The sequence below is a fragment of the Sitophilus oryzae genome, unplaced genomic scaffold (assembly GCF_002938485.1).
Source record: "Sitophilus oryzae breed Bouriz unplaced genomic scaffold, Soryzae_2.0 scaffold_410_pilon_pilon, whole genome shotgun sequence".
Taxonomy (NCBI): Eukaryota; Metazoa; Arthropoda; class Insecta; order Coleoptera; family Curculionidae; genus Sitophilus; species Sitophilus oryzae.
In genome coordinates this window covers 379704-396385 of record NW_022146986.1, presented here as the reverse complement: position 1 = coordinate 396385, position 16682 = coordinate 379704, and the positions used below count along the sequence as shown (strand labels likewise).

General features: G+C 33.2%; 1 protein-coding gene across 6 annotated transcripts in view; it reads left to right on the top strand.

Moving 5' to 3' along the window:
* The window catches only part of LOC115885648, a 49284-nt gene extending 36459 nt beyond the window's left edge, over positions 1-12825 (top strand). For 3 of the 6 annotated variants that reach the window (XM_030904618.1, XM_030904615.1, XM_030904619.1), the window contains exons 2-6: positions 3307-3394; positions 5840-6045; positions 9894-10069; positions 10766-10830; positions 12356-12690. In XM_030904618.1, the coding sequence (XP_030760478.1) occupies positions 3343-3394; positions 5840-6045; positions 9894-10069; positions 10766-10830; positions 12356-12567 (711 nt within the window). In that variant the 5' untranslated portion in view covers positions 3307-3342 and the 3' untranslated portion in view covers positions 12568-12690. Of the gene's footprint in view, positions 1-3306; positions 3395-5839; positions 6046-9893; positions 10070-10765; positions 10853-12355 lie in introns of all 6 variants that reach the window. The other 3 variants (XM_030904617.1, XM_030904616.1, XM_030904620.1) reach the window with 3 other exon arrangements.
* Positions 12826-16682: the final 3857 nt, after the last annotated feature.

The window sequence follows — 16682 nt, the reverse complement described above, 5'->3', positions numbered from 1 at the left end:
TCGACTTTCTTTCTTCCCTTAGTTCAAAAAATAATTACGCACGCCGCTGCTGCGAGCTGAACCTATTTCTCGCCAAAACGATTCATGACTACGAAAACTATAATGTGGACGGCCCCCGGTTTTTAACATGTTACATGTAGCTTGTTAAATAGCAATGTTATATAACATGTTACTAAATGTGGACCCTCCTAAACATTGCTCTTGAGATTTTGTCCCGCTAGAATAACCATCCGCCGCACTGTGGAGCGCTGGTCAGCGCGTGACGTAGCATTCCACGGCGACTACGACAGCGGCGATTTGACGCGATCGAACAGTCCTTTAGAATATATACAGTCCTTGGATTGAGCCACGATTTTTTTCATCTGCCCTTTTGTAGACGGCTTTTTAAGTAAATAAATATGACATTCCACCAATCGGCATGCATGTATGCGATTATTTTTTTTTTTGTTAAAATTTCATGCCTCTTTCGCGTTGTCTGCCGGTATTTTAGCCACGAGAAAAATGTCTGCCAACAATTTTCCACGTTTCTTAATAACAAATAAAAGCTCTCTGGCAATTATAACTAGTGTACCTTATAATAATTTTAGTGTCAAAATTTCACCCTTTCTATTGGCCGCCCCCGCTTTAAGCCCCGGGATCGCGCTGGCAGACATGACTATTTCATAATGGTTACACATAAGGAGACTTCACAAGAAAAATTAGCCACGTAACGATGATAAGGTTTTTTATGTAGCCAGCTCTCGGTCTAAAATGCCTTGAATTCCCTATCATATACATATACGCCACGATACTTTTCTGGCAATATTTGTGCTGTAGCCGCCTCTGCCTGGTTAATAATTTCTTGCGGAAGATCTTCCTGAATCATTTTCCTTTAAAATCGGACTTGCTGGTTGATAATTCACTCTTTTATCGTTAAAAAATCGCGATTTATCTAAATGACGTCCTAAAGTCAGTGCTATTTATTATTTACAAAAAAACAAAACACACATCTATATTGCATAGTAACATAAACGCACCCTGATATTTTATTAATTCGCAACAATGAAAGTAGAACTGGTAGATCCTTTTAAATCAATTATTCTTTAGAGATTGGACATGAAACAGTTCTACTGTTGGATAAAATTTTGTATGGCACTCGCGCGCTCGCGTGTTATGCATATAAGTCACTTGAGAAATTTCCCAGCGTGACTTACATGTAAGATAATACACTAGTACCATAAATAACTATTATTACGTACACTAATCGTCAAATGTCTCCATAGAGTTTTCAGACTTGCCTTGAACAACAGCAAGACGGGGTTTTTCAAACGTTCACCCATTCAAATACCCACATCATCTAGCATCGCTTAACTTCTGTGATTGACGACAGCATATTGATATTAACAACATATTGACGACATAGCGACTTCGTTCGCGTCGAATTAATCATTTGTAATGGTAATGATAAAGCAAAGCAAGAATTTCCATTAACATACAAACTGGATAAAATTTTCTCACATTTATGACAGCATGAGAAAAAACAATATGGCGATATTATTATATAACTTGGTAATATTTGAGGGGTAGTTTCATCTCGTTGGAATTTGACTTTCGAAAAATCCGTTTGCCAAAAATAAACTTTTTACGTCAAGCGGTTTAAGCAGAATCGTGGTTAAGAAATTACCCAACTTTTTGGAACACCCTGAATGATTTTTTAAAAAATTTCAAAATATTTAAAAAAACCAAATAAATTATGCTTGTCCAAGCGTTTTCCCGAAAGACTAACCGTTTTTTAAATAACAAATTTTGTAATATTTGAGAGGCGTTTTCACCCTCTTGGAATTTGAGGTTCGAGAAACCCCTCCTTATCGAACCTCTACACCCCACAGTCAATCCGTTTGCCAAAAATCAGCTTTAAACGTCAAGCAGTTTAAGCAGAATCGTGATTACTCAATGGTCATATTTTATGAAACACCCTGTTTAAATATATAAAAAATCTTAAAATATGTAAAACAACAAAACAAAATATACGTGTTTAAGAATTTTTCCGAAAAACTCACCGGTTTTTAAATAAAAAATATTTTAACATTTGAGGGATTAGTTTCACCCCCTTAGAATTCGAGTTTCGAAAAATCCCTTCTAATCGAACCTCTGCACCCTAAAGTCAATCTGTTTTCCAAAAATCAGCTTTTTACGTCAAGCGCTTTAAGCAGGATCGTGATTAATCAATGACCAGATTTTTTGAAACACTCTATACATTTTTAAAAAATCTTAAAATATGTAAAAAAAACGTGTTTAAGTGTTTTTTCGGAAACTTGACCGTTTTTTAAATAAAAATATTGTAATATTTGAGGGGTGGTTTCACCCTCTTGGAACTGGAATTTCGAAAAATCCCTTCTTATCGAACCTCTACACATTAGAATCAACCTGTATGCCAAAATTGAGCTTTTTACGTTGAGTGGTTTGAGCAGGATCGTGATTAATCAGTATGTCAGTCACTTAAGGATTTTATATATTAGTATAGATTATCTATTTTCTAAATGTTTTTTAAAAAAAAATATTTAGAAAATTTTTTCATTCTTTAAGAAGAATATGTAAAATCTTTTTTTGGTTTTTAAATGTCATACATTATAATAAGTAATTTTACGAAATTTTCTGTCCTCGAAATGAAACTCAATTTTTATCGATTTTCTTTATATCATCATTATGCAAAGTTAGAGCGTCATTAACATATTCATGGAATGAATGCTTTTTATTTTAAATTGTATTTTCCCGAACACAAAATCGAATAAAAAGTCTACTTAGAAATATATAAGAAACAGAAAAAAATATGTCTTACATTTTGATTCAAAATTATCTAAAGAATATGCTACTTGTGTCAATTTTACAATGAATTTTGTGCAAAAACTACAAAATAACAAATTGTGTGTGCACCCAAAACCCAAAATTCACAATTTTATGCAAATGCCTAATAATGTTAACGCTTAAATTTATTTAAGAAGAAAAAACATTTTGAACCTAACCAACAATTCTGTTTGGTTGAAAAAATAAAAAAGTTATAGGGATGAGTCACTTTTGAGACGCACCCGGTATAGATAGCAGTTCACATATTACATAATAAAAAAAAATAAATTAATTATTGTTCATTTTGCAATTGAGTTAATATGCTCATCGTGTACAAAAACTTAACCAACGAAACCACACAATCGCCTTCAAATATTGTTTGTTTTATAGAAATGATACAGATCAAAATTGAATAAAAATTTGAAAATAAGAAACAAATATCTGGAACGCTTTAACTAATGACATTTTATTTCTTTTTTTCAGCTGGACATATCATTAGCTCGTCCCCCAATTATTTTCATGGACGAACCTAGAAATAAAACTAGAATTTTGACAAATCCCCCAAGAGAAGGTAAATTAAGATTCAGGATTACCTAATAATTATTGTTGTTAATCCACGGGATAACTCTCTATCAAACAGTAAAGAAACCGTGCGAAAGTAAAATGTTTTTTCGTGTATTGTAGTGAATTAGGGTTTTATTTTTCCAGTGCTACTGTTTATATGTACAGGTTGGGTCAAATTCGACGCTTTTAAATGGATACACCCTTTTCTATAGGAGATATATAGACAAAAACTAATATCGGTGTCTGGAGCTCAATTTTTGTCAAAAACACGATGGTGAAAACCGCATATCGATATCTGTTACCGTTTCGGAGTTACGGGGTATTTTTCAAAAATATGCATTTTTAAGAAATCGCTGTAACTTTTTTGCTATGGAAAATTTTGTATTTTTATGAAAACATTTCCAAAGCACCTTTTTACGTAGAATTTAATGGTTTAAGTATAATTTTTTTAAAATTAATAATTTAAGAATTATCTACAGAATATTTGATTTTTTATATGGGACACCCTGTATATTTTTAATTTATTGAAAAGAATTTAAAATTACCTTTCCAAAGATATAACACACTTGATATTTTCCTCGATTACTCTTCGAGATATAGAGTAGATAAAAATTCGCCCGCTTTAAATAAGTAGGCTTTGAACGGCACCGGCTGTAATGCAAAAAATTCTAGCTGTGAACATCAATTAAAACGAAAATTTCACACCTCTACTTTTCAACCAATAACATGCTTTAATGTTGACTAGTTACCATGGCAACTAAAAAAATTTCCGGAAATTTTTTCGAGGCGCCACGAAACTTCAGTGGAAATTTTTTGACAGTTGAAAAGGTAAACATAAGATCTACAATCATAATGTGAATGAACTACAATGAACTACAAATTTTTCTTTTTCATATTAAATGCGTAGTCCTCCAGTATAGTAGCCAGCTGTACTTCACTCATACACTCATGAATATTATACGACTTTTCATCACAAAATTCAACAAACTGTTTCCATACACTTGATTTTGATTTTCGGGTGTTATCTGGTTTTATATTTTCAATTTCTTCTTTAATGACTTGTTGGTTTACTTTTCCAAATCGCGACATTTCGCTATACACTTCTTACTCTACGTACAGACGTTTTAAAACTAGTAATAGCTTAATGACAGAATCGCAAACAAAAATGACAAAACAGATAATATGTCAAAAACATCAATACCTTGGCCAACTTAACAAATTGAAATTATTTTAAAATGTCATGTTGGATTAATATTTTTTTTTCAAATTTAGGTGTGAAATTTTCTTACCGAATACCACGCAAGCTTAAATTATTCCTGGAAATTTTCTTTCGGGCACGAATATTTTAGGAAAATTATCCCTCGTCTTCGACTCGGGATAATTTTCAAAATATTCGTGCCCTCAAAAAAATTTCCGAAAATAATTTAAGCTCTTGTGATATTATAAGTGAAAATATTATTTGCTATGAGAGATGCAGAATTTTATAACAATTTAAAATATATTTAACCAACATCAACACATTTAAACTATATGTAATAACAATAAAAATAAATAGCAAACCAAGACATGAGATTTTGCCACCTGTAGCATATCGACCGTCTTCTGTTATGGACATACGGGGCAGTTTTTGAACATTTCTTGCGGAGTTCATTAACTCAGTAGGGGTGAAAGATACCCTCTTATAACTGCTAAGTATTTTTAATTCTTGTCTAGATTATACGGAAAAATAAGGAACCTTTATTCTTCCGCAAATATATCCATAGGATTAGATCCATGGGCACTAAGTCAGGCGGCCTCGACGGCCAACGGCTGGGATCTTGGTTAGCTATCCAATTATTCTTGAAATTGGCTGCAAAAAATTTGCTGATAACTTCAGCGTTCAGAGGCGGTGCGTCGTTTTGCTGGAAAAAATATGTTTTCGAATTCCATTAAGGACATATCATCAATAAGTGGTCCAAAGCCTACTAGTTAAAAGTGGCGAACTTATAAAAATTCTGTATTTCGAAGGGGATTTAACAAAATATCAAGTGTGCTATATTTTTGGAAAGGTAATTTTAAATTCTTTTCAGATAATTAAAAATATAGAGGGTGTCCCAAATAAAAAATCATAACTCTTAAATTATTAATTTTAAAAAAATTATACTTAAACCATTAAATTCTACGTAAAAAGTTGCTTTGGATATGTTTTCATAGAAATACAAAATTTTCCATAGCAAAAAGTTACAGTGATTTGTTAAAAATGCTCATTTTTGAAAAACACCCCGTAACTCCGAAACGGTAACAGATATTGATGTGCGGTTTTCACCATCATGTTTTTGATAAAAATTGAGCTCCAGACACCGATATTAGTTTTCGTCTATCTCCTATAGAAAAGGGTGTTTCCATTTAAAAGCGTCGAATTTGACCCACCCTGTACTCGTAAATAAAATTTTAATTAGACTATGTTTTTTAGCAATCGTTGACAACACCAATATTGTATTTCCCGAAGACCTGACCAAATCGAAACCTAAGACCGGTTCCATATCTAGAGACGATATTATGTCCAATTGCACAGAACAAATGCCGCTGTGTGAATACGCGGTATCATACCCCCATGAACATTTAAAGATAGTGTTAACTCGGAATACGATCTACAAGGAACTGTTTGGTGAAGATGAGGTGAGTTTTGTTACATTTTACACAACTTTATATACTAATTCATTATAATAAAACCAAATAATAAACATGTTCCCAAGTAGCATTTTCACGACTTGCGACCACATGTTTACTAAACACAACGTTGGATTAGTTACAAAAAATAGTTAGCTCCCTACCTTTGGCATTAAAATAAATTTAAACGTTTTTATAACGTTGTGCCGACGTTGGACTACAGCAAAGTAGAAGCTTCTGCGACGTCGAATAAACGTTGTCTTGTAACCTTTTTTGCTTAAGTGATCTTTAGGTGATTCGGACAACGTAGTTACAACTGTATTGAACCATAACCATAAATCTTAAATTTTCACTTCATTGTTCTGTTCAGTCAGACAGTTCAGTGTTGTTTTTGTTTTTATAAAAAAAAACTTAATTAAAATGGGACATAAGAAAGGTACATATAAAACTAAATTTAAATATACATCTACATATATTACCGATAGTTTATCCACTTCCTCATTTATTTAGATTATAGAGGGCGGCACAAGCTAGACTCTAGGATGACTAAATTAGGCAATTTTGCGACTAGTATACTACCTGTTAAGGCCGAACTGCGACTTTATTAGTCCAGTATGCGACTACTCGAACTACTCCATCTTAATCTCCAAAACAACAAAGCGAAAGCCGCCATGTTGTTAAATAAGAAAATGTTTTGTTCCTAAAATAGCAATTCCTGCTTTTTGAATACATTAACTTGAAATATTTGACCCTAAAAAACACGCGGAAACAATTTTTTCGACTGCGAATAAATTATTCTCATTTTACTAAAAAAATTCAAGAAAATTTTTAAAACTTCTTTAATTTTAAGGCCCATTAGTATTTTTCAAAGTAGAAACAATACATTTATCAATAAAGTTGTTTGCGTTTAACTTTTTTGCCTTGGGTAACGAGTTACAGAGTCGGTTAAAGTGTTTCAATAATTATGATCTTCAAACATCCTCCACACTTAAATACTTTTGTTTTGTTTTCCTTCACTGTCATCTGACATATGTCTCTAACTAAATCATAAAAATAATATTTTTACTATAATTATCCCAATTTAGGATAAACGCGACTTAGACGCCATATTAGTTTTGTATTTCTGTAAATTAGGATTTTAAACAACGTTGCAGTTTGTACTAAATTAGGCTTCTAGCCAACGTCAGTATCCAATGTCGTTTCGACCCAAAAATTATTCTCCAAACTAGTGCAGACTAGGGTTGGCTCGAGGTTGTGCCGACGTTGCGCCCCGACGTTTGGTCGCGTGACACAACGTTGTCCCGACGTCCAAATGCTGTTTGGGTTGTAATTATATTCCTGCAGAGTGAGTGAAAAATTTTGTTCTTAAATATCTACTCTCTAAACGCATGTTCAAATATTAATCTACAGGGTGCTACAAATTCGAGGTACTAGCATTGGTATCTCGGAAACCGTAATACATACTTATATTGGGGCAAAGTTGCGCCTTGGGCTGTTCACCAAGATGCCATCAAAAAAGTCTTAAAAATTTCAAGGATTGCTGAGTTTTTTGGAAAAAAACGGATTTTTTTGAAAATTAATTTTATTTTTTCCTGTCGTTACTTTTTAGAAAATCAAAAAACAAATTGCACATTCTCATAGCCACTTTATTAGGGCTATCTGATAGTATTTTTATATTTTCAAATTAACTGATAATTTGTGAGATACAGAGGCCAACTTAATTTTTTTAAATACGGACCTGCATTTTTTATTTCAGATTTTGAAAGAATTCAGTCTCCTGAGCACAATGATATGCCACACTTTATACTTTTTTTTTGTTTTTGGTACCTTAACAACAACAAAACTATTTAATTATTATTTAAAAAAATTTCAAGTCCGACTCTGTTTTTTAAATTATTTAATCTGATTATATTCATCGCAACAATATTGATCACTGCTAATTAACATTGAATAAGGAAAATTGAAAGCGGCTATAAGAATATGCAGTTAGTTTTTTGATTTTCTAAAAAGTATCGATAGGAAAAAATAAAATTGATTTTCAAAAATATCCGTTTTTTCAAAAAAACTCAGCAATCCTTGAAATTTTTAAAACTTTTTTGATGGCATATTGATGAACATCCCAAAGCGCAACTTTGCCCCAATTTAACCATGTTCGTATCTATTAGGGTTACCGAGTTACCAATGCTGGTACCTCGAATTTGTAGCACCCTGTATATCAATATAAAACGAGATGTAATTATCGCAATATCATCGTAACAACAGCTATTTTAGAAACGTGTAGGTTTACTTATTTCACTGAGATTTATGAAAAAAAGTCCTTTGCCTCGGGTACAGATACCGCCGCGTTTTCGAAATAGCTCAAAACGAAATAAAATTGAACGAGGCAACAGAAAACGGTAAAAAAATCCCCCCCCACGCCCTCCTTACGAATAGTTTTCGGGCGCTTTTAAGAATCGAAAGTAGGTCGAGGCAAACCGAAGTGGGTCAAGACTAGTGATGTTAATATTTCAGAAATTTTTGATTGTTGCAGGAAATTTCCGAAACTTTCGGACATTTATGAAATTTTAGGAAATTTTACAATTTTACATATTTTTTGTTGATACAATAAACGAATAAAATAGATAGACATTTGATACCAACATGTAAGTGGAAAAAAAAACAATAAACAAAATATTAGTTGTTATATTTTTAATAAACAATACATAACTCATAAAAGTCATAAATATAACACGAATGAATGAAATGTATGAATTAAAAAAAAAAACAAAAAAGTACGAAATATAAATTTAAAAAACGTAAAACACAAATAACTGAATTATTCTATTCCGGAATACTTTCAGGCGCCGAGCTGGTCCCATCTTCGTTATTAGGGTATTATAGTAGTAGTAGTACTGTCTTCGTCAGTTTCTATTTCCAAATAAGATATATTTAATGTATCATGTGGTTCTGATTCTGAAGGATGGACTTTTACCTCTACGGGTTCTAGTGATTCCGGAGGAGTTTCATGTTGTTGAATATCATGCTCCATATCCACTTTTTGTTTTTGTAGTAATAATTTATTCTTATGGGCTACGAACATTATTTTGCCGGCTCGATTTCTTTTTTTAGTATGGATAAAACTAAGTGCTGAACCTTCTCTCAGTGGCTGCAGATGACGTTGGTAAAGACAGCAGAGCAACAGCTAAATATTTCCACTGAGTATTTTTACACATTACTTGCCACCAACTTAGACAGTCTATATTTTTAACTGACATCCAAACGTAGTCGAGAGCCCATAAACCCGGTTTGGCGCAATAATTTGTTTTACATCTGTAAAAATGGATTCTTTATTATTGACAAACTGAGGAAGTTTGTTGGTGTTATTGTTGATAAATTCCATAGCGGCTATGTGTCCTTCATTGTTAAGTTGCTCTCCCAGGAAACAGAGGGGTCCAAGAGATTCGAGGCAAAATGCATTGGTTTAAGAGCCATACGTTTTCTATTTTGTAAGGCGGAGAAGCATTCTTTTTCTTCTGATTTAAGAATAGACATACTTGATACCCTTTCGTTCAATTTTTAATCTATGTCTTGAATTTTGAAAAGAAATTTCTTGCAAAATTCGGATTTTTGCAAATATTCGCGATTTTGGGACCGAATATTTCGGAAATTTCTGTAATTTCCTGCCAAATTCGAATGGAAATATTCGCTACCAACATCACTAGTCAAGACAACTGAAAAAAAATCGAAATGCGACAAAGTTGGGCGACGAAATGCGAACTTGACCTGCTTCGAAGAGTTCTCCGCATAGTGTGGAGGCCGTTTAAACGCTTCATTCGTTATTTTATGGTTATGAATAAAAAAGCTTTATTTGGTTTTAGAGTCCAGAAGTGTCAAATAGGATAGGTGAAGTTGATGACGACATTTACATGTGTCGGGCTACCAGTACAACAATCTTTCCGAAACAAGGACTCAACAGAAACAACCAATGGAAATATATCATCAATCAGGATGATCGGGATTTCAGACAAGGAGTTCGCATTGAACAATGCAAAAAGTAAGTGTTTTTATTAACTACATATATATGAAATCATTTCTATACCTATGTGGCGGGTTCGAGAAAATCTGGTTATTTCGCCCCTGAAAGAGAATGGAAATATATTTCATATCAAATAAACTTTTAGTCACGTGATTAAGCCTGACCAGCACAGCGTTGCCCACGTTTACATATTTTCTTTTAATAAAAATATTTTAGGAAACAAAAAAAATTATAAATACCTATCTTGTACACTTCTATTCTAAATTATAAGCTATCTTGTACACTTCGCACTAAAAAAGGTTCTAAAAAGAACAACGTTCGACTGCAAGGTCTGAATTAAAAAAAAAACTTAAAACTCTATCAAAACTTTTTTTGGGATACCCTGTATACGACCAAATATGTTTAGGACATTGCTTTTTATAAACCGTTCAACATATCTGTATAAAACATTTTTTATATCTTCAATAATGACAACGATATTCGACAGCCTCGCACGACTAATAATATCTACTAGTAATAACCCTGTATGTGGTACCGTATGATCGAATAAAAACGGCGTCAACGATGGCTATGAAATGAAGATCGCTGTCATTTTATATGTAAAATTATATGGGAAATGTCATCGATCGTCATTTCCAAGCCAACTGGACGCCGTTTTTTTTCGATCATACGGTATTTTGTTATATTTTTTTAATATGTTTTTTTTATTCCCAGCTTTGGCCTTGGATGCGATATTCCCGGTCAGAATCCATTGAATTTGTTTGGTTACCGTACGTATTGTAAGCAGAAATACATTTATAGGTATTCCTTCTCTTTTTATTTAGGTACACTTAATGTAAAGTCTGTCCAAGAAGGCGGGAAAAATGTTGACAGACGATATCCAGAAAATGACAGAAAATACAATATATATGTGAATTAAAATGATACACACCACACACAACCAAAGACACAACTGTCATTATAACCTATTATCTCGTTGGACAGACTATACAGGGTTGTTCACCACATACGACACGGAGTATTGTAGCTAAACGATTAGATTTTTACAAATTGTAAGTTTTGGGTTCGTTGAAGATTAGAGCTACAATTTAAAAATATTTTTACAGATACAGAGTGTCCCAAATAAATAAAAAATATAAAATTTGTATTTTTTTTAATGGAACACCCTGTATATTATTACATTTTTAGTTTCTACAATTAAAATAAAGGTAAATTTGATTAAGGTTTATTACACTTAAACCTTACTGTTTTTTGAAATATTTTCAATTTTGTGAAATTGCAGTAAAAATTTTAAGGCTTCATTTCTCCAAGGGTATTAAAGTTTTTAATACTAAATATTTACTGAAGTTTACGTATTGATTAGTTATTGTGTTACAATAATAAAAATTATACTAACTTATACAGAGTGTTTAAAAATTTATTTTAAATAATTACTAGCTTTAAACGGCAATAACTTTTTTAATTTAAATGGAACACCCTGTATATTTTATGAAAGTCAGATGCAAAATTGAATTGTCACATTGACACACAATAACTGATCAATAAATAAACTTCAGTAAATATTTAGTATTAAAAACTTTGATACCCATGGAAAAATAAAGCCTTAAAATTTTTGCTGCAATTTCACAAAATTAAAAATATTTCAGAAACTGTAAGGTTTAAGTGTAATAAACCTTAATCAAATTTATCTTTATTTTAATTGTAGAAACTAAAAATGTAATAATATACAAGGTGTTCCATTTAAAAAAAATACAACTTTGATATATTTTTTTTTTTATTTGGGACACTCTGTATCTTGCAAAAATATTTTTAAATTGTAGCTCTAATAGTCCTTCAACGAACCCAAAACTTACAATTTGTAAAAATCTAATCGTTTAGCTACAATACTCCGTGTCGTATGTGGTGAACAACCCTGTATAATATACATACGTGTAGTAAACTGATCATTTATGAAATTTACTTAAAATTAACTAATTATATATTTTTTCTTGCATTTTTGCTTTTATTTACCACTTGTCAAAGATTAGATGTCGAAGAATTTAGATACGTCAATTTGACTTACCTGCTTCAGTAGCGTATCGAATGTTTGTGTTAATAAATAATTATTATAACTTACCTATTTTTATTAGAATTATCAATTTTTATAACAACTTTAATAACTACCAACATTTATTCACAACGTAAATAAAAACTATTGAAAAACTAGCATTATACTCCTTCTTTTCCTAGTATTTTTATTCAAAGTATCACTTTTATAGTTGAATGACAAAATTGTGGATTTGCTGATTGTTTCTTTTTCTTCAGGCGATTGTTATCAGTCAGCGGAGACGGAATGCCGATCCCGGATACCTTCAGGATACCATCCGCTTGTTGCTGCGCCTACAAAAAAAACTCTGGAAGAAGTTCCATTCGTAATTTCACCCCCGCAAAGAGAAGCAGATGAGAGCTGGATTCTTCTTAAAGCCCATTATTTCTTCAACCAAACTACCATGAGAGCCTCCCGAAAATTGCGATAAGAACTGATTACTACATACCTTTTTTTTTCTTAATTACTTTTGTTTCCAAGTAATAAATAGACTGAAAATATCTAATCTACGGACTGAAAATATAAACAAACTGAAAAAAAAATGAATTAAGAATGAATATTAGACATTTTTGAAGAGGTGTTAAAATTGTACCTTTGCGTCGCGTCCGTCGTCTAGAATTTCGTTTTATTTGGAATAGGCATCTAAACCGCTAACACAGAGGGAATACTATTTCCAGCAAAATGCCGTTTAACCATCGTAACTTTTTCAGAAGTTGCGAAATTCATAATTATTTTATACAAAATTACTCTGTTTGGTACCTTCAAATTTTTGTAAACAAAATGTGACTCTGGACCGTATTATAAAATTTAACTAATTTGAAGGTAAATTTTTGGAAATACCTTTTAAATTACTATTCCAGATGAAACGAAATTTTACATAAAAATACAACTTCAAAAAAGTCTAATACAACTTTTGCATAAAATCATGTGGAGAGATAATATTTAACCTTTTCAAAATTAACATGGGATTTCCTATGTCCCGCGTTCACAAAAATACAATATAAATTGTACATTTAGAGATGCAAACATCATAAAAAGAAACATCAATGGAAGAAGAGAAGAAACATCCGAGGGGAAACGTAAATATTAGTATTATTACGTTGTTATATTTATTCACGCAATAAGTCATTATTATTATTATTATCGATAAAAAAATTGTGTCGAATTGTAAAAGCGCATATTGACTTGAGCCGAGCATTGTAATTTGCTTGTAATTGCATTGTAATTTGAGCTTGGTATACAAAACTAGAGCAACGCACAGCAAGGCAAAACCTGTGCAAAGTACAGAGCCTGACATGCATCTGCATCACAGGTGCCATGAGAACATCCCCAACAACATGGAAGTCATCCTAGGCCTAACACAATGATTAGAATGGTCTTTGACAGTTTACTGAGAGAATTTTCAGGTCAGGGGCTTGGAACACCCTCAAAAAGAAAATTCCACTTCTCCAACTCCCAGTGGATAACATACTAAGAATGTACAACTTTGAGAATGTAGAATGTAGAATGAGTAAGAGGGGGGGGGGTTAATCACTGGGACCTTAAAGATTTATTGTGCCCCCCTTCCTTGAGTCATCACACAGTCTATAACCCATCATAACCCTGTTGTAGAGGGGACAGGGTATTTCCCATCCTCCTCTGAAAACAGTTCTTCCTCCGAGGGTACACACCCTTTCACGGTTGGAGTTTGGCCCTCCGTGCCGCCTTTCACAGTCGAGGAGCTTGCCTCCGGCTGAGGAACCCGTGAGGTGGAGGCTGGAGGATCTGTCTCCATTTTCTCCACCACTTAAACTTGGTCGCTCCTTAGACCTGATACCGGTGTTGTCCCGTATCTATAATAGAGGATACGTCCCTCTTTCTCTATTGCCTCCTTGGATTTGAGGTCTAGAATTCCTATTGTGAGGACCTGACCTTGACCCTCCTCCCTCGAGTTGATGACTCGCCAACTCGATGTCCTTACATTGAAATTCTGACCCTGGATAGGGCTCAGCAGGTAGGTGGTGTCTTTTCCCTTGCTCCTTTGCAGAAAGACCGTGATGGCGCCTCTTTAGGGATGTTTTCTCCCTTCACTGTAACCAGTTCCGGCCCTTGCCAATTTGTAAGCTTAGGTGCGATTTCCACCAACCAATTCGCCGATTCTTGAGATACACAAACTATGAGGATCATGCCCACCCGAAAGGGTATCCCCGCAAAACGCAGCTGACATCCGATCGCCACTACTTCGTCCAGTATAGCTTCTTCTAGAGACGTTTGCTGGTCGATGGTCAGAGCAACCTCTGAGAAATCCTTTGGCAGCACCGCCATTTTCACTTGTCCAGCCATAGCGACAAAGTTGGTGATACGTCCCAACTTGCCTCCCGGTGTTGGACGGCTTTCCATCCTGCCTTTTTTCTCTCCCTGCTGGAGAAGTGGTGAGAGGTTCTCTCTCCCTCTTTGAGAAACACCTCACTGTAGCATTGGGCAATAAAAAGGATTGGAAGGAAGAAACGTTTGATCAGCATGTAAAAGACTATACCATAACGTGGTATACTGATACTGATGATACCGAAAACAATAAACAGGAATAGGAGTATATAGGCCTAAAACTAAATACTGCGAACCAATGGGTACCTACCCCAGCGCTCTTCAGGCAGAAATCTCCCCTATCAAAAGATGCGTACAGTCGAACGAGCTAGGCTCAAGTCATTATTCGTCTTAATACCAATTATAACCTCAAAAATGTGATCTTGAAAGGGGCTTCGGGCCAATAAAGGTTTATTCTCACTAAACTTTCCATATCAGCTCCCTTCCGTGTCCCTTCCGTTTAAATAAAATATCATATCATGTAAATGAATAGGACAATACACACTATCCGTTCCGTTTCCCTTCCGTTCCATATCCTTTCCTTCCATACATTTTTTTGACGGACGGACTGAAGCGTATCGGAAACAGCGTTGTCAAGTTCTTACATTTGTACTAGCTCTGTTATCATTTTGATAATGTAAACGCCACGAATGTTTGGCAGTGATTCATCGCTTGATGAAGTTAGAATCGACAACGCGCGCTATCATTTTTACGTTAAAAACGTAAATTTTTACCGCAGACGTAGGTTTTTAAAGGCCCGGTCTAATCATCTGCCTGCGCTTCTCCTACTTATTCCAAAATGTTAGCGTGATTGACAAAGACGATACTATATCGCGTTTCTTTGATTGATTCGTTTTTGTGCGTCAGTCCATTGGTGTGCTTGCAGTACGACCAACGGGGCATTCCTTTTTATATTTATAACCAAATATATGTTTTGACAAGACTTTGATAGTTAAAACAACAAATTACAACAGATTATATATTCATTATTATATATGACTTGAAACACCACGGCACTGGAATTAAGTTTTATGTGACCTTGAACAGATTAGTTCACATGGTAGCGACTCCGAAACATTCGTGGCGTTTACTATATTTATTTATTCCTTCACCTTTTAATTAAATCTATTACCTTTTTTAAAAGATACAAAAACTTTCGTAATGATATAAATTGTATAATAATATATAGCGTCAATACAATAAAAAAATACGGAACGGATATGGAACGGAAACGGGAGGTACAGTGAGAATCAACCTTAAATGATATAATTTTGTTGTGATAATATGCTGACATTATTTTTGTAGGCATAAAACAACGAGTTAAATGTTGCCATTAAATGAATTTAAATTTATTTTTAGTAATAAAACTACAAAATTAAAGTAAAATACATTTATTTTCTGTATATAGTGTACATAATCATGCTGTGTTATTTATTTGTAAATATAATGATCATTGCTGTACTATTATTATTTGATATTTTTGTAAAAATTATATACTGCCATGTAATTCTTGTAAAATTTGTAAATAAAGTAATATTTTGATAAACATGCCTTTATTTAATTGTGATAAAGTTTTAGAGGAAATATGAAGATCCATTCGGAACCTCGCAATTAGTGGAATAAATTCGTGGTTTCAATTACACTTTATATTTTTTAGTTTACGATCATTCACAATGTTTATAAAACACCATTAAAATTAATAGAATATCCTTGCAACAGCTTGCATTAGTCAGTTGTATCCACAGTGAAACCCTAATATTTAGCTTATAAAACAATTAACTTTTGATTTCTAAAAACAATTTCTCTTGACGGAAGATAATCAAAGGCCAAAATGATATTTCTCGCAAATTTTGAAGTATACAGGGTGGCGCACCTCATTCGCCTGATTATACGAAAACGGAAAGATGTAGAAACAAAATATTTTACGGGTATATGTGGGGAGGCAATGTGCACAATTTAAAATTATTTTAAAATATACAGGGTGTTTCAGAACTAAGATCCATACCAAAGTTATATGTTTTCTTATGGAACACCCAGTATTTTATTTCATTTTTGGATTCTTAGGCCGAAAAAAAGGCATTTATTATAAGGGTTAAATATGTTTAAAATTTTTGGTTTTTGAGATATTGAAAGATATTTGCATGCAACTATAGAACAAATTATTAACACCCTGTACATTACATTTCAGAATTAATTCTTGTG